General features: G+C 37.5%; 1 protein-coding gene across 1 annotated transcript in view; it reads left to right on the forward strand.

Annotated features, from left to right (window-relative positions):
* The first annotated feature begins 293 nt into the window (after positions 1-293).
* LOC127791042 (conserved oligomeric Golgi complex subunit 2) overlaps positions 294-19,086 on the forward strand; it is a 29,918-nt gene continuing 11,125 nt past the window's right edge. The window contains exons 1-9 of the mRNA XM_052320772.1: positions 294-911; positions 3,128-3,334; positions 4,929-5,265; positions 10,062-10,223; positions 10,400-10,499; positions 10,644-10,859; positions 10,951-11,059; positions 18,433-18,633; positions 18,810-18,914. Of these exons, the coding sequence (XP_052176732.1) occupies positions 447-911; positions 3,128-3,334; positions 4,929-5,265; positions 10,062-10,223; positions 10,400-10,499; positions 10,644-10,859; positions 10,951-11,059; positions 18,433-18,633; positions 18,810-18,914 (1,902 nt within the window). The 5' untranslated portion in view covers positions 294-446. The remainder of the gene's footprint in view (positions 912-3,127; positions 3,335-4,928; positions 5,266-10,061; positions 10,224-10,399; positions 10,500-10,643; positions 10,860-10,950; positions 11,060-18,432; positions 18,634-18,809; positions 18,915-19,086) is intronic.

Consider the following 19,086-nt stretch of genomic DNA (forward strand, 5'->3'; position numbering starts at 1 on the left):
TGTAATTATGTCTAAAATAAAATTTAAATCCCTTAATATATTAGTGAATTATAAGTTTGATATAATTTTTATGAAGTTTAGAGTAAAAATTCCATTTACCCATGGATCAAGCAATAATCTCGAAATAATTTATTGAGTTGATTACAGTTTCTAAATCCAAAATTCTGAACTCAATTATAATTATGATTAATTATGGATTACCCCCATGATTATGTTCCTTTGCCGTTTTGACACCGATTTAACACCGTTATCTTCCTCAACATTTAACACCGTTAATTTATAACCGTCGACGCCTCCATCTCCAATCCCGGGATCTAAACTCGAAACACTACCGCCCCAACTCTCTGCTCTCTGCTGTGGTCACGGGTCATTTCCTCTCAAATTCTGCATCGAAGCAATCGAATTCCACATTGCTTCAGATTCAGACAAAAATTGAATCGAAATCGATGGCGGATCTGCAATCTTCACCGCATCCGCCGCATCGCTCCACCGCCGACTTCTTCGGCGATCCAATCGGCGCGCACCCGCAGTGGTTCAAGCAGTCGTCCTTCCTCCAGCCAGAGTTCGACTCCGAGGCGTACATAGCCGATCTGCGGACCTTCGTGCCCTTCGACACCCTCCGATCCGAGCTCCGGTCGCACCTGGACTCCCTCAAGCATGAGCTTGTGGAGCTCATCAACCGCGACTACGCCGACTTCGTCAGCCTCAGCACCAAGCTCGTCGACGTCGACGCCGCCGTGGTCCGGATGCGGGCGCCGCTTGCCGAGATCCGCGAGAAGATCGCGGCATTCCGCGCCGCGGTGGAAGGCTCGCTCCTTGCGCTGCAGAGCGGCTTGAGGCAGCGCGCGGAGGCGGCGGCCGCAAGAGAGATGTTGGAATTGTTGCTCGACACGTTTCATGTCGTGTCCAAGGTATGTATGCCTGCAAATTGGATTTTAACCGAACCCTATCCAATGCAAACTGTTTGGAATTACTAGTTCTTGTCGGAAAAACGAAGAGGAGGGGAAAATAAGAGATTTAGACGAAGGAATTGAATGGATTTTTTTTGTTTTCCTGGTTAATTCAGAATATTATAGAACAATAGATAGAAATATGAGCAGAAAGACCATATTCTTGGTTTGATTATCCTTAAAGAAAAAAAAAAAATTACGTAGAGTAATTTCATTTTAGTTACATTACTTAATGTTCTTTTACGAGGAAGTGTGACATTTGGAAGGTGCTTGTTTTGGCTGTCAGATAGTAATGATTGAGACTCTTAAAAATTGAATTGTCTACTTGGTTTCAGTCCGTGCGTTATGCTCAAGGAATGCGGGGGGAGAGCTTAGTTTTCTTCCCTTATCTCAAAGGGTAATTGGAATTTGGAAATAGCCACTCGAGATTTCAATTTTACCTGTGTCTTGCTTCTTGAGAAAATGTGGCAATAAATAGGAATTATGAATTTGGATATTCCATTTCTGTTTAAAACATGTGTATACACAATTTACTATCTGTATATATACTTAAAATTCCTTTTTCTTTCTATTGACGATTATTGAAACTTCGGTTAACAGATTCCTATGTGATTATAGACAACATCCTCCAACATTTGGGTGATTCTTGTCCTTTTTTCCTTGGAGATTAGAAGCAGGAAAACAAATCAAATTAGGATTTACTAAAACTTGGAATCTAAAACAAGTTGAGTGACTTGAGTTATTTCAATTATAGATGCTTAACTGATTTTCTCAATTTCACTCATATTATTTAGTTTTGTATTTATCTAGAAAAAATATTTATCGCTTTCCAGAACATGTCTTTTTGGGTGGGGGAGTGAAAGACTTGCTGTTGCTTTGTGTAGTTGCTATAAGTGCCACAAGCAACTATATATTTATCTTCTACAGAATTTTAGATGTAAATTCTCTCTTATTGCAATGGCAAAAAAGATCTCAGGCCTCCACTCAATTTCATCTATGAACCAAATCAATCAACAAACTTGCAATAATTTATGAGTTCGCAGCAGTCAAATTGCTGTTGTCTTTTTCTCTTTTTGTTTTTTTCGTCCTTAATATATTTTTCTTATCAAGGACAGACTTCTATATTAAAACCTGGTGTATTCAAAATTTGAAGTTTTATTTTTCTCTCTCTTTCTTCTTTTTTTTTTCCTGGTTTTGTTATTGAAAATGTTTGATGGAAAGCTCTTTGAACTTCAAATCATTGAACAATGCCTTGTTCTGATATTTGAAACCAGTAACATGTATGACAATTTCAGCAAAAGAAGGGCCATAGTTGTGGTTAAACCACCTATAAAAATGTCTTCTTTTAACTATCTCATTCCACATCAATTTGGTTCCCTCCTCCTTGAGCATTAACCTCACCATGGCCCAAGGGATATTTATTATCTCTTAATCTAGTTTTGGTGGTCCCCACCTAGTGGGATTAAAGGCTTGTGATGGTTACTATTATTGTTGTATCTAGTTTTGGTGCTAGAGACAAGCACTTCAATTCAAGTAAAAAAAAAAAATATTACATGGATTAAGTTGACTTGAAGGTTTTTTTCAAGGTCCCTAATTTGGAATATGATTTATGTAATTCAGAGTGTTGATTCCTGTAGGATACACAGAGGAAAGGATAAGGAAGGATTAGGATTTGAAGCTGATCTAATCTCTGGTTTCTTAGAAATTGCTAAAATCAGTTTAGGATACTTTCTTAAACTTTGTATAGGTAATCTTTTCTAATTTTAACTATTGTAATCTTTCCTATGTTGTAATTCCTTAACCCTATAACTAGGGCTGTATTGTTGTGTGTAAAATATGAATGAAAGTATTCCATTCTCACACAGAGTTCAAGGTTTTTGTAATTTATTTAATTCAACCAATTTAGCCCTTGGGGGGAGTCTGCATTTTCCCAACAAAGAGATGTGGCTTCAGGTACCACTATGTTACCTATCAGAATAATTTCAACCCCGGTTGGAAGTGGTTTCACCTCTCTATTTGATTTTCTTTGAAGTAAAATTCACTGGATGAAGCCAGGGAGTATGCAACCCAATGTATAATTAAAGCATGACAAATATCCTTGACGTTAATTTGCAAGCTTTAGTCTTCAATTGAGCAAGCCAAGGAATCTGTTGGTTAAATCTATTAACTGAATGCAGGTTGAGAAGCTCATAAATGAGCTGCCTAGTGTGCCTGCTGATTGGCTCAATGGAGTTGTAAATTCTGTAGGAAAGGATCAGATAAACAATGGGATCTCCTTACACCAGGGTGAAAATGAAGCAAATCTCAGGGAGACTCAAAGCATGCTCTTAGAGAGAATTGCCAGTGAAATGAATCGGTTGAAATTCTACATCACACATGCAAAGGTCCACTTTGCTCTGATCCCATGTTAATTCCTTTAGCTTTCTCATGGTTGTTGTGTCTGTCTTATATTGCTGGCAGCATCATATTTTCTCAATTCTTTCATTTGTTTTATCATTTCTATGGCAATAATCTATTTAAACTCTCTTTGCTGATGCTGCATTTCCGGGTTTCTCTTTCTCTTTTCATTTAACCTTTTGTTTCTGTCACTCATTGGCCATTGACATATCTTGGCAATGAAAACTTATAGCAGAGTGTGAATTAAGAGCATTTCAAAGCCTATTCCTGGTGTTTCCCTGGAGCCTTACCATGTTGTTTTGAGTGGGAATTAATATTTCCTCTCCTATTTGGAGCATTTGCAGATTCCATGTTTTAAATTTCTTCCAAGTAAATGTTAATCATGTCAAGCCGCTTGACTAGTTGTTAGGAAATGGGCAAGTTGATTCAGCCTTGTGGCTTACAAAATGTTGTTTTGTTCCACTAGAAGGATTGATAAAGTTTTCTGGAAAATTAAGATAGTTCTGCTAGAGGATAGGTAGACACTCCTACTAAAGGGTAGGACCTCTAGCAGGGAAATCTGCAGTGAAATTACTGAAATATGAGTCATTTTGTTTTTGTCTATAATAGTCTGAGAAGTTGAGATAAGAGCTTTATCAGAGATAGAAGTTATTCATTCTGCAGAAATAATGTGGATTTACCAAGAGAGGGGAGGAATAATTTTTATAATAATTTGTCTAATCTATTGGCTGCACTGCTGAAGTTTTTATAAAAACCGAAATAGGAAAGTAGCTTTATTGGTCTTTTAAAAGAGATTGAAAACTTTGAAATTTTTAATGCACATTTCCCACTGTACGATGCTCATAATAATGAACTCCATTTTCTTCAAGAATTTGAGAATCATAATAACCAGTGTTCAGAAAAGAACCAAGAAATATGCATCGCTACGAGATCTATAAACTGAATCAGTGACCACTACTGATAACATGCATTGCAGAATGAAAAAAATATTTTTGCAGTCCTGTTTCCAGAACCATAGCTTATTGAGCTAAAACTATGGGTTCTTTATGATGACAAGCAAAAATAATGCTCTTTCTTGATGTTATTGACTAGAAATTACTGTATTGGTCAGAAGGGACAATGTGTTTTGAACTGCTGTCTGTTCACTTCTCCATGCCAACCATTTGTACAATTTCACTTTGGTTTAATCTAGACTAATCTCACAGGAAAATTTTTCTTTGTAAACAAATGCCTTTTTTGGAGGGGAAAGAAGAGAAAATATTGAACTGTTATGTGCCACAAATTCTTAATGATGAGGTACTACTCTGCAATCAGATTGCCTAGTTGAAGAAGTAATTTCACATGCCAGTGCCCAATTTGTGAACAGATTGTGGTTTAACTGTGGTTCATCTATGCCCCTACTTGGCTTGAACAACTATTTTCTTTTACTCTTTTTATGCTCAATCCAGCTTTTCACTTCCATGGATAATTATTTCTTTGCACTTTCATGGAGTTGATGTGGCCTGATGTGAAGAATCAGTGTCTCCTAAATGGCTGTGTTAATAACTTGCATCTTTTTGCTCCTAAATTGTGGCAGTACAGGACCTCCCATTCATTGAAAACATGGAAAAGAGGATACAAAATGCTAGCCTGTTATTGGATGCTAGTCTGCGGCATTGTTTTGTAGCTGGACTTGAACACAGGGATGCCAATACAATATATAACTGCTTGCGGGCATATGCAGCAATTGATAACACCCAGAGTGCGGAAGAAATTTTTGGCTCAAGTGTTGTCGCACCACTCATTCACAAAGTTATTCCACAGAGTTTGTCAGGCATGGTTAGTGGAGCACCTGGAGATGAACTTGAGGAGGACTATAAACAAATTGAGCAATATATAGAGAGAGATTGCAAATTTTTACTGGAAATTTCCTCTACTGGTATAGCACACTACCTTAAATTGCTAAGCCTTCAATTTGTTGCATTTGATTTGAACATTATTTAAACCCACTTTTATTTATTTATTTATAATGTTTTTGGGTGAGGGAGCTCTTAAGTATGATATGAGTTATAAGGGCTTCATAGAAGATATGACCAAAAATAAAAATGATTGGCAAACTAAAATTGATGTAGCAACCCACCTAGTGGGATCAAGGTTCGATGTATTGTTTTTGAGGGGTGGTGGGGGTGTACAAACTAGTCATTGTTAACATGCATTCTCTTTGATTATGTCTTTCAGCAGAGGTATGAGTCTGTTGGTTAGCCAATACTATTTGTTTTGTGTCAGATCCTTGAATTTGACAGGAAGTTCTCACTGAATTGGTGAGAATCCGATTAAGAAATTAGAGGGAAGTGAGAAGAATTCCACAGGGAGAGGGAAGACAGAGAGATTGGAGAAGGACAGACAAACCAAATGTGGAGAGAAATGGCTAATGCCCTGAGAAACACAGCAAAGGTAGTGCTTGGAGAGACAAATGGTAGAGCCCCTAACCTTAAGGAGTCTTGGTGGTGGAATGAAGAAGTGCAATTGAAAATTAAAAATAAGAAAAATTGCTATAAGGCTGTATATCAGTGCAACAATGAAGAAAATCAAAAAAATTATAAAGAATCAAAAAAGGCAGCAAAAAAAGCCGTTAGTGAAGCAAGGTCAAAAGCATACGAGAATCTATATAAACGACTTGATACAAAAGATGGAGAAAGGTATATATATATAAATTAGCTAAAGCAAGAGAAAGAAAAACAAGGGATTTAAATCAAGTGAAATGCATAAAAGATGAAAATCAAAATGTATTAGTGAATGAGGGAGTGATTAAGGAGAGATGGAAGGAGTATTTCACAAAATTATTCAATGATGATGGCGACACAAGAGTTAGGTTGGGACATCTTAGTAACTCCGAAGGGAACGTGAGTTATACATTTTATCGACGCATAAGTCCAAATGAAATAAGGCAAGCATTAAAAAAGATGAAAAATCATAAGGCGGTGGGACCGGATAATATACCAATAGAAGCATGGAAATGCATGGGAGAAGAGGGTATCTCCTGGCTAACGAAATTATTTAACGCGATTCTTAAATAAAAAAAGATGCCAGATGAGTGGAGGAAGAGTACTTTGGTCCCTATATATAAGAACAAAGGAGATGTTCAAAACTGTGAAAATTACAGAGGAATTAAGTTAATGAGCCATACCATGAAACTCTGGGAGAGAGTAATAGAGCAGAGACTTAGAAAAGAAACAGAGGTATCAGAAAATCAGTTTGGTTTCATGCCCGGTAGGTCAACAATGGAAGCTATATACCTACTGAGGCGCCTAATGGAAAGGTATCGGGATCATCAGAAGGACCTACATATGGTGTTTATAGATCTAGAAAAGGCTTATGATAGGGTCCCTAGAGAAGTATTATGGAGGGTTTTAGAGAAGAAAGGAGTCCGAATAGCCTATATACAAGCCCTTAAGGACATGTATCATGGTGCAGAGACAAGGGTCAGAACATAATGAGGGGATACTGAACCGTTTAAAATTACAATAGGATTGCATCAAGGTTCTGTACTAAGTCCATACTTATTTGCTTTAGTAATGGATGAACTCACTAAAGATATTCAGACAGATGTGCCATGGTGTATGCTATTTGCAGACGACATAGTGTTGGTGGATGAAACAAAAGAAGGAGTGAACACTAAGCTTGAGTTATGGAGAAACAATTTAGAATCTAAGGGATTTAAATTAAGCAGAAAGAAAACAGAATATATGGAATGTAAATTTAGTAAGAATGCAAGAGTGGAGGATGTTATAATAAAATTGGAAGACCAAATCTTACAAAGAAAAGACCATTTTCGATATTTGGGATCAGTGATTCAAAAAGATGGAGAAATTCACGAGGATGTCGCACATAGAATTAAGGCAGGTTGGCTAAAATGGAAAAATGCTTGCGGGGGTGTTATGTGATGATAAAATCCCATTAAAATTGAAAAAAAAATTCTATAGGACAGCTATAAGACCAGTTTTGTTGTACGGCTCAGAATGTTGGGCAGTCAAATACCAACATGAGCAAAAGACGAATGTAGCGGAGATGAGGATGTTAAGATGGATGTGCGGCCATACAAGAAAAGATAAAATTAGAAATGAAGTTATTCGTAATAAGATAGGAGTAGTGCCAATAGAGGAGAAGATGAGAGAGACTAGACTAAAATGGTTTGGTCATGTGAGAAGGAGACCAAGAGACGCTCCTGTGAGGAGAGTTGATGAAATGGAACAATTAATCAAAAAAGGAGGTAGAGGCAGACCTAAGAAGATTTTGAGGGAGACATTAAAGTTTGATATGAAGTGTATGGATCTCAATGAAGATATGACAAAAGATAGAAATACATGGAAGTCTAGAATTTATGTAGCCGACCCCACATAGTGGGATGAAGGCTGGATATGTTGTTGTTGTTGTTGTTGCTGTCTTTCTTACACTGAATGCAATCAGTAATTATATACTGATTGTAGCTAGCTTTTGGCGCCAAAAGGGCCGCCACTTTCTTAAAAGTTAAAGGTTTAAAAATATTGCAACTATCTAACTTCCTTCTAGAAGAATGACCTTTCATCTACCCATTCCTTCTATCTGAGAATGTTTTCCCCTTAGTTATTAGGTACATGACAATTCCTCCCCCCCCCCCCCCCTCCTCGAATTTTTTTTTTTTCTTGTCCTCAAGAAATGTAGAGAAGCTGGGTCGCTTGAGAAAATTGTTAGAGCAAGTCCGACAAGTATTCCCATGTGTTGTTATTCGGGTGCAGGGTTAGCCATCAACTCCTCTTCCTCTTTTACTACTTCTTCTTCTTCTCCTTCTAGCCAAAGTAGTTGCTTTCTGCATTGATGCCCAGGAATGTATTTGTCTCCACAATGGAAACATAGCCTTGCTTGCCTTCTTTGTTCCACAGTCCTTCCTCCTTGTGCTTGAGCTGGATTATTAGTGGATGTTGCTATCAACCCTAGGTTGAATTTGATTGCCTCCTTGCCATATCCCTTGTTTCCTTGCTGGAAGGCCTCTGAACTTGTCACTTTTGCTTGCAGTCGTTGTTTCTTTATTAAAGCCTCGATCGTCATTTCCTATAACCTAGTATTTTTTGCTGCTTCCTTTACAGTTCTTGGCCTCAACATTTTAACCTTGACCCTCAGTTCTTTGCTTAAGCCACTGATAAAGTTTGGGACGAAGTATCCTTCAATTAGATGTGGGTCAAGGTTTAGCATAAGTGATTTTAATTTCTCAAACTTTGACTGATACTCCTGCACCAATTCTCCTGTTTCAGCTTGTTAAATTTTTCAACAAAATCCATCAAACCTCTGTCTCCGAATCTATCGCATAGGTTTTTTGCAAATTCTATCCATTGATGGCTAACCCAAATCCAATCTTGAAACCAGGCGTCTCCTACGTCATCAAGGTAAGCAGAGGCCAATGTGACCTTTTGTTGTTCGAAATGTACACACTAAACATTCTCTCGCACCTTCTCACCCACCACCTAGGTTTCTGTTTATCAAATATTGGGATTTCCATTTTAGATAGGGGCATATATGGCTAGAATTGGACAGTTTGCACCCCTTGTCTTCTTTCTTTAAAAGTTTCCCTACCAACTGAATCTTCTTTAGTTTCAGAAGTCGCAGTAGACCCCACTTCCAAGTAATATTGGTTCCGATCTCTCCCTAAGAGGGAATTCAGGAGAGAGACTTACTTGGTTTTGTCTTGCAAACATTAGCATGAACTATTGCATTTGCTCCTGCATTTGGTTATTTTGTTCCCTCATCTGGCTTCCAATATCGTCCCTCAACCTTCTTTTCCACCCTTGATTCCATGGATCCCATCCGATTCTGCAGTTTGCAACTTCATTTGCTTCATTCTGGTGCCTTCTGCCATTGGAAGGGAAGATTCTTGCAAGATTGTCGGCCTAGGACTTGCTCTGATACCAAAATGTCAGATCCTTGAATCTGATAGGAACTTCTCATTGAATTGGTGAGAATCCAGTTAAGAAATTAGAGGGAAATGAAAAAATTCAAGAGGGAGAGGGAAGACAGAGAGATAGGAGGGAAATCCAAGATAGAGATAGAGAAGGAGATTGAGAGGGAAATCATAAGTTTATGATTAATTTCTTTGATTCTTTCTTACAATGAATGCAATCAGTAATTATATACTGATTGTATCTAGCTTTTGGTGCCAAAAGGGCTACCACTTTTTTCAAAGTTACAGCTTTCAAAATATTGCAACTATCTAACTTCCTCCTAGAAGAATGACCTTTCATCTATTCATTCCTCCTACCCGAGAATGTATTCCCCTTAGTTATTAGGTACACGACATTTTGCCCCAAGGCACGTACTGATACCTGTCCTCTTAACACTGCTTTTTAGTAACAAAGCATTCACTATTTTTCATTTTGAATACTTTGGTTTTCTGTATCATTGATTCATGTATCAGATAAGAAACTTTGTTGCACCTTCACTGCCATAGACCTTTTGTAATTAAAGCATTGTGTCTTTATGGTTTCTAAAATTTCCTTCTTGTGCCCTTTTATTGATGGATTTGCAACTATTACTCCTTGCTGCATATTTCTCTGTCCATGTGTCCCTTTCTTGTTTCTATTATGTTTTCACTTATCATTTTCTTTCATCAATATTCATTCATTTGGATAAATGACTATAGACTAGATCACACTTCACTGTTCCAACAATTTTTAAATTGGTAATAATGTTTGATGCACTGTGCAGAAAATTCAGGTTTACATGTTTTTAGCTTCTTGGCCAATTCAATACTTAAAGAGGTTCTCTCTGCAATTCAGAAGGGAAAGCCAGGGGCCTTTTCTCCTGGAAGACCTACAGAATTTCTGAGAAATTACAAATCAAGTCTTCAATTCTTGGCTCATTTAGAAGGTAGATCTTCTCGTTTATGTTCTTTTCTTTTCTGTTTCTCCATTTTACTTTGGGTTTGAATTTATAAGGTATTTGCAAGCCTGGCGTATCCTTTGGATTTGTGAGTTCTAACAATCACCTTGATATGTTCATATTTGTGGTTAATTCCTGTTTGTAACATCCAATTGTCATGCAAGGCTATTGCCACTCTAGATATGCTGTTGCAAAATTCCGTGCTGAAGCTGCCTATGTTGAATTCATGAAGCAGTGGAATGTTGGGGTCTATTTCTTGCTGAGGTACTTATGCTGATTCTGAGGGTTGCTTTTATCAAATTGTGTGTGTTACAATTTAGTCTTCAACTGTGCCCATCCCCTCTGCAAAAGAAAAGGAGGGAGGGAAAAGGAAAGACAGTAGTGACTGATGTATTTAGGTTGCTTCAGATTCCAGGAAATAGCAGGGGCTTTAGATTCTGCACTTGCAGGTGCTAGTCTTGTCCCAATTACATTGTCAGATTCATACAGTGGAAATTCTCAAGATTTAACTTTAAAACAAAGTGTTACACTTTTGGATTGCTTGAGATCCTGCTGGAGAGAAGATGTTCTTATCCTTTCGTGCTCAGACAAGTTCCTTCGCTTGTCACTACAACTTCTTTCTAGGTCAGCACATCTTGTGAAGTTTATTGTTGCATTTTAAGTGCTGGACTAATTTGCTGACATGTCAAAATATGTAACTGGATTATGTTTATAGGTACTCCAATTGGTTATTAGCTGGGCTGACTGCTCGCAAAGCTGGTAATGTAGGAGAGAATACTGGATCTGAATGGGCTATTTCTGCCAGGGCGGATGATTTTGTCTATGTACGTATTATTTCTTGAACTGACTGTTCTAGACTTCCCTCTTTCAGAAATGAACTTTTCCGTCGTCTTCCTGTTTCCTGCATTCTCTCTATAGGCACTTGCTGAGACTGTTTTCTTGGTGATTGTACTTCTTCTTAGCAAGTCTTTTTAGGATCTACACTAAGGCAGCGTTTGTTAAAATGAGCAAGATAAGGGAGTATCAAGATAAGTCTGGAATGGTTTTCGGACCAAGATATGGAATGGTCAAGATAAAGTTGGGAAGTATTCTAAGATTTTTATCAAACTGTTTGTTAAATTCTTTGGAATGCATTAAAGGAGACATACGTCATTTTTTTCTTATATGTAGGGATCAAGATATGTTTATCTTGAAGGAAACGAGAAATATGCATATCTCGAAAAATCAAGATAAGAGGTCATTAATGATTTTTTTAAGAATGGTCAGATAAGTTTAACAAACATGTTGGAAATGATAGATGTTCGGAATGCATCCCATATCTTGACTTTTCCATCCCATATCTTGATTAACAAACGCCCCCTAAGAAACATCATAACCCCCCTCCCCAGGCAAAAAAAAAAACCTTAATCTTAATGGTGTGTGTGTATATATATATATATATTGTTTTTGAAATTATGAGATTGCTAAGATCATGCATATGAAGTTGTTGGCTATATTGGATAAAAGTGTCTTTGTTCATGTGACCGTAAAATCAAAGAAATACTTTATGGCCAACATCTAATCTTTTTTAACAAAAGAAATATCATCAAAAAACCAAGTTCTGCTAGATCATCTTACATTTATATTGGTTAAGAGGATCCATGGATTTTCCAGGGAAAGCATGCATCAGAAGGAACTGCTGATTTGTTTTCAGTATGTGAATTTGATAAACATTTGTCAAATCTAGCAGATCATCTTCTCACTTAAGCCTGTTAATGTGGGATACAAATGCAAATATATGAGGGCTGTGATGGATATGACTATCTATTTTTATATGCTCAAACCGTATGGATGCCGGGGCTTTTATCTCTCTTTGAGAGATGATAGAATCTTCTGGATTTGTCAGTTGAGCTTTAAATTTTTAGTCACTCTTTTAAGCGAGACCTGCATGTTCTATTTATTCTTCTAGTCATAACTTGGCTATCACCTTGATTTGAGATTTGCCAATTAGCTTAGGTTACTGGTTGTTGCATTTGATGTTTCCGCAAGCCTTTTCTGGTCTATTCTTCTAGGGATTTGTAAGTTGTAATGAAACCCTAGGGCACGAGAAAAGAAGAGTGCAAGAGAGAAATGAAGAGAAAGAAACTTGCGACAGCAGCACAAATAAATATTACTGTTATCAACCATCAAACATAAGTAAAAGGCTGCTACTCAAATGCTACATGCTTCCACATTCCCCCTCAAAACAGACTCCATAGCAGAAGAAGAGTTTTTGATCTTTGGAATGCTTGTAGAATCATTAGAGCTGATATGCACTAGCGACAATTTAAGCCTAAACTTTTCACACAAAAATAGAAACCGATTCCTTAGAATCCTTTAGTAAGAATATCAACCACTTGATGAGAAGTAGGAACATATCTAATTTCTATTTCACCATTCTCCACCTACTCTCGAACAAAATGCACATCAATCTCGATGTGCTTGGTACGAGAATGGAAAACAAGGTTTTCAGCAATACTCTTTGCAACCAAATTATCACTCCACACAATTAGTGTAGTAATACATAGATATCCCAACTTTGAAAACAAAGATTTCAGCCACAAGAGCTCTGTAACACCCTGTGCAATTACCTGGTATTCAGCTTCCCCAATTGACCTAGCTACCACAGACTACTTCCTTAACCCCCATACAATCAAATTTTTGCCGAGAAACACGCAACTGGTGGACCTCCTTGTAACCTTACAGCCTGCATGGTTAGCATTTGATTACACAGCTAGAGACAAATCATTAGGAGATGGAGAGAACAATAGACCTAAGCCAATAGTCCCCTTAAGGTATCTAAGCAACTGTTTACGGGCTAACCAGTGCTGCAGCTTAGGTGTGAACAAAAATTGGCTTAACTTGTTAATCGAAAAGGCAATATCTGGTTGTGTATACGCCAAATATTGTAGAGAACCAATGATGGTCCTTTACCATGATGGATTGGAAAATGAATCACCCTCATCAGTTAAAGAAATACCCGAGGTAATGGGTGTGACACAAGGTTTACAATCCTGCATTGCAACCTTCTTTAGCAAATCCAAAATGTACTTAGATTGGGTCAAGTAAATATTGCTATCATCTCTATACGCCCCAAACCTTAGGAAGTAATTGACTGATCCTAGAGTTTTAAGATTAAAGAAAGTGTTCATGTCCTGAATGCACAATTTAAGTGTTATAGAATCTGAACCCATAATAAGGATGTTATCAACATACACCAAAACAAATAGCACATATCCAGAAGTCTGTTTAATGAACAAAGAGGCATCAAAAGGAGCTCTAGAAAAACCCCAACTCTGTAATGCAACCCTTAGCTTTATATACCAAGCTCGAGGAGCTTGCTTAAGACCATAGAGGGACTTTCTCAATCTGCACACATGTGAGGGAAATTGAGAGCTCACAAAACCCTTAGGTTGTGACATAAAGACTGCTTCAATCAAGTCACCATTGAGGAAGACATTATTTACATCCACCTATTGGATATTCCATCCAAAGGTGATAGCTAAGGAAAACAACACCCTAATAGTTGGTGCCTTAACAATAGGGCTGAAGGTTTCTGCATAGTTAACCCCTGGAATTTGAAGAAATCTCTTGGCTACCAACCGGGTCTTGTGTTTAAGAATTGACCTATCAGAATTGTACTTGACCTGAAACACTCATTTGCAATCAATAAGGTTCATATCCTTAGAAAATGGAACAAGATCTCGAGTATGATTGTGCTACAAAGCTGAAAATTCCTCCTCCATAGCCTTAACCCATCGTGAGTCTAAAAGAGCCTCATGAACTAAATTAGGTTCAAGAGTACTCACTAAGGCATGAGGTGAAGAGGCCACAAGTTGTTTAGACTTTGATCTAGTGAGCATAGGACGAATGGTGGGAGTTGGAGCAACTTTGGTTCTAGGTAAATAAGTTTTAGTTGCAGGTGGCTGAGAATGAGAAGATTGTATCTCATGATCAGGAGACAAAGAATCAGTAGATGAAACATGAGAATCAGTAGGAACAGAGGTAGACAAGACAGGAGTTGGGGGTTGTGCTGCTCGAGGAGAAGGAGAGACAGAAGAGAATGAAGGACGAGATTGAAAGAACATAGTAGAAAACCTAGTAGGAACTGACTGAGATGTAGAAGTGGATGAAAACAAAGTAGGAAATGGAAAGTCATTAGGGTTGAACTGCACGTGTCTAGAACATAAACCTTTCCCGATGGATACAAACACTTGTAGCCAACTTGAGTATGACTATATCCAAAAAACACACATTTGGTGGAATGGAAATAAAATTTTTGCTTGTTATAGGGTCTAAGGTAAGGAAAACAAGCACAACCAAAAGGTTGTAGCAAGAAATAATTGGGTGGTTTGTGATAAAGTAAATCAAATGGTGTATTAAACTTGATGGGAGAAGCTGGTAGCAGGTTGATTGTATGAACTACAGTTTGAAAGGCTTCTACCCAGAACTTTAGAGGCATGTGAGCATGAGTTAATAGTGTGAGACCCTTCTCAGCTATATGTCTATGTTTCCTTTCAACAACACCATTTTGTTGGTGAGTATAGGGGCAAGTAAATCGAGGTTGTATGCCATTGCTATTAAGATAGGGTAAAAAGGTTTTAAATTCCCCCCCATTATCAGTTTGTAAGGGTTTAAGTTTGCTTTGATATTGAAGCTCAGCAAATTTGTGAAAAATCGCAAAGGTGGACAAGGCATCAGATTTAAGTTTCAAAGGATATAACCAAGTATATCTAGTGTATGCATCCACAGAGAATATAATATATGTACCCTTTAGTAGATATGACAGGAGAAGGACCCCATAGGTCTGAATATACCAATTCCAGTGGTTTATTTGACTTGATTTCACAATCAGCAAATGGAAGTTGATGCAGTTTTCTAAGTTTACATGAATCACAAAATGGAAGGGTTGAACGAGAACAAGGAACATGAATTTTATTCAAAACAGATTGCAATACATTGAAAGATGGATGCCCTAATCTTGCATGTCATTGTTGACACACACTAGTATTTTGAGCTACATTGACACTATGTGACAACTTATGACAAACTGAGTCCTGTTTGTTACATTTATTCAAAGACATATCATGACTAGCAAACAAATTAGGCTTGATGGATTGGGCCAAGTTGCTGTGAGCAGCATGATCAAATGCTGGAACCAACCGATAAAACCCATCCTAATATGTCCTTGAAGTTGCACTAGGCCAGAACCGTTGTCCTTGATCAAACAAGAATTAGAGTGAAATTCAGCCACAACATTATGATCACAAGGAAGCTGTGAAACACTAATTAGGTTTTTCTTCATACTAAGAACATGAAGAACATTAGGCAGTGAAATAATGGATGTAGGTTTGGTTTGTGTGTACAATTGACCGAGACCTACATTAGAGATAGGAAGTTTCTTACCATTCCCAACGGCCACTTTGCCAACACCGTTGTATGGAGCATGCAAAGATAGGTTGTTGAGATTAGAAGTGATGTGATTTGTTGCTCCAGAATCAACAAACCATGAGGGGTCTAGCAAAGAGGATTGAGACAGGTTTTCTGAAGGTTGAGAAAAGTTACCATATTGAGCCCCTTGTACTAATCCTATTTCACTCATGTAGGCTCCCTTAGAATCACTAAGGGAGGCCATATATGCTCTTGAATCTAAATGAACAACATTATTATATCTTCCAAACCCTTGGCTAGGTGTTCGTTGGAAATTTCTATCAAACCTATATGACATTTATCTATAAAGTGCGCTGGTTTCCCACATAAATGACAATAAATTCTCCTACCAGATGTTCTACCCCGAGCTCTGCCGCCTCTATTCACATAACCACTGCCCCTTGGAGCATAACCACCTCTATTATTCACAGATCCACTACCATTCCTCAACAAATATGACGCCACATTAACGTTCATAGATGAAGACATAACAGAATCAAAATTAGCAAAGGATTGTGGAAAATTTTTGGTTGCTAACCTCTGCTCATGCATCAACAATAGATATTGCACTTTCTCTAAATCAATATCATCCATTTGATAAGTTATGAGACTAACAACAGTCTCATATTCATGATCCAAACCATTTAGAATAGCAAACAAAAGATCCTTATCATTCAAAGGTTCTCTAATGGCTGCAAAAGCATGCCCTATCATCTTGATTTTTAAGATGTAATCATTAATAGAAAGTGAATCTTTCTTAATAGACTTCAATTGTTGCTTTAATTGAAAAGACTTAGCTGTAGTTTGTCAAGAATAGAGGTTTTCTGAAGAAGACCATACCTTTGCAGATGATTCACAGTGAATCACCTATGCTAATACCTCTTTATCAATGGTAGAAAACAACCATCCGAGCAGCAACTTGTCAAATCTGATCCAATTCAAGTAATCAAGATTGACCAAAGGAGATGCAGCCTCGCCTACCTCTGGATCTGTCAAATACTTCACCGGAGGTGGTGATTTGTTAAGGAATGACAGCAAATCAAATGCTCAAATCGTTGCAAGAATCTACGCAGAAAATGTAATTGCTGGAATCCAGCTTAATTGGAATGGAACTAAAAGCCTTAGCCACCGCCGCAAAATCTGATTGCGAAGCAGATGACAAGGAAGAAGAGGAACAAGGTGGTGGAGAAGAGGAAGAGCTAAGACCTGGATTGGAGGCCATTGAGATAGAACTGTGGCTCTGATACCATGTAATGAAACCCTAGGGGCTAGGGCACAAGAAAAGAAGAGCGCAAGAGAGAGAGAGAAATTCGCACAACTTTCTGGAAATAAGAATGTAACTAAGGATACATGAGATAGAGCGCTTAGCTGCACTTATATACAGCTTGCATGCCTTAACAGCCTAACTAACAAAACAACCACTTATACTAACACAACAGCAGCACAAATAAACATTACAGTTATCAATCATCAAACATAAGTAAAAGGTTGCTACTCAAATGCTACATGCTTCCACATAAGTTATATTTAAATTTATTCTTCTAGGTTTTAAGAATGTCCCTTTAAAAAAAACACAAAAACTGGTTGGAAGCCTAATTTCTGTAATCAACAGTGAATCATCTTATATCTGTTCATTTGCATCTGCCTCTGCATGTGTTTGCTTGTTGGCATCTCTTATTCACTGATGAAGTTGCTGACTTCCATTTGCAAGCTGCTAGACCTCAGACCACAACTGCTGTCTATTGATGTTGTTAACCTTATCACCTAGATTTCTGTGAGTGTTAACATGAATACATCTACTGATCTCAGCAAATCGTATCATTGATAGTTTATTCATCCAGCAAAAGCTTGCCTTGGGTTGAGTTTAATAAATTATAATTAATCCAGGGCTATGAAAAACAAACATGAGGACATGGGACTCAGGGATACGATATTTTTCAAAATAGGACACAAAAGGGTTGAGATATGTTAATTAATAAAAAAAATTTAATATTTTTAAAGCGTAATAAAGTATCAAAAGATTCAAAACTATATTCCAAACTCACAATATGAAAGCCAAAATTCCAAATGAATAACTCTAATCTAATTAGCAATCAACTCATAGTCTAGTCGTTTTCATCCCTTGCAATCTAGTAGATGTTTAAAGAGCTAGAGAATAAAAGCGTGAAGGGTATGACAACTAAATAGTCATGCAATCAAAACATGGAAAAACAAAAGAATCATGCAATTACCAAGTCATCATAAAACTAAAGAGTAAAAAAGAAAACCCTTACCTTTTAGTCTTTGAATTGTTCACCTAGGGTACATGCACGTTCTACAAGTGTCCTCATAAGGGACATGCATGTCCTACCCACCTGGGTGTGTCCAATACATGTCGGAGTGTCTGACACACCAAGGACATGTATGGAAACTCCTAAGAAGTGTATGTGCTTTATAGATCAAGGGTTATAATAACAATCATGAAAAATAGGTTGGATAAATCCTTGTCTCTTCCTTGCATCACTTTTACTTTCTACCATTTCAATTCTTAAATTTCCAAGTGCAGATTTAAGTGCATCAATTTTATTGACACTCTCATGGATTATGGATATATTAGTCCCCTTCTTTTTCTTGGTATATTGACAAAGCTTGGGCTATTTGCTGTTGTATCTAAATGTATTACATACTCTATTATGAGAGTCAAACCACTAAAATGCCATGCTCATAGATAATCATGCTTAACTCGATGTTCACTGTGATTGTCTTGCAGATAATTCATGATATCAATTGCCTGGTAGCAGAGATTGGCAGTGACTTCCTTGAACATGTTACCCAGCAACTTAGTTCATGCTCTGCTGAAGTACTAGATCTCATAAAGCAAAGCATCTTACAGGGTGGACAATCTCTGAAGGATCTTGTACCCCAAGTGATGAAACAAATAATAGAAACAATAGTTGAGAAGCCTGTTGAGGTATGCTGGATACTTTACCAAAGGTTTTATTTGGTTGCTTGCACAGTGATACCTTTGAGGGGCATACATAAATTACTGGATCTTTATCATATTGCGGGGGTGCTATGTAGGTTTTGCAATTTGATTTTGTTCTCCTCCAAAGTTGTGATTTATCATCTATTCGAAATATGTTTCAGGATTTGAGACAATTGAAGGGAATAACTGCAACCTATAGGATGACTAATAAGCCTCTTCCTGTTAGGCATTCTCCATATGTGTCAGGTGTACTACGTCCTTTGAAGGTAAGTAGTCTTGCTTATGTGCATTCAATATCATTCTTTCTTCATATTTCAGTCTTCACTATCTCCATCTTTAGTTGCTGAATCCTTGATTTGGCAACAATATTAGGTTGTTCAAATGTGCCATTTTGAATTTAATATGTGCCATTTTGAATTTAATCTATTTGTATTTAGT

Source organism: Diospyros lotus, chromosome 14 (assembly GCF_014633365.1).
Source record: "Diospyros lotus cultivar Yz01 chromosome 14, ASM1463336v1, whole genome shotgun sequence".
NCBI lineage: Eukaryota > Viridiplantae > Streptophyta > Magnoliopsida > Ericales > Ebenaceae > Diospyros > Diospyros lotus.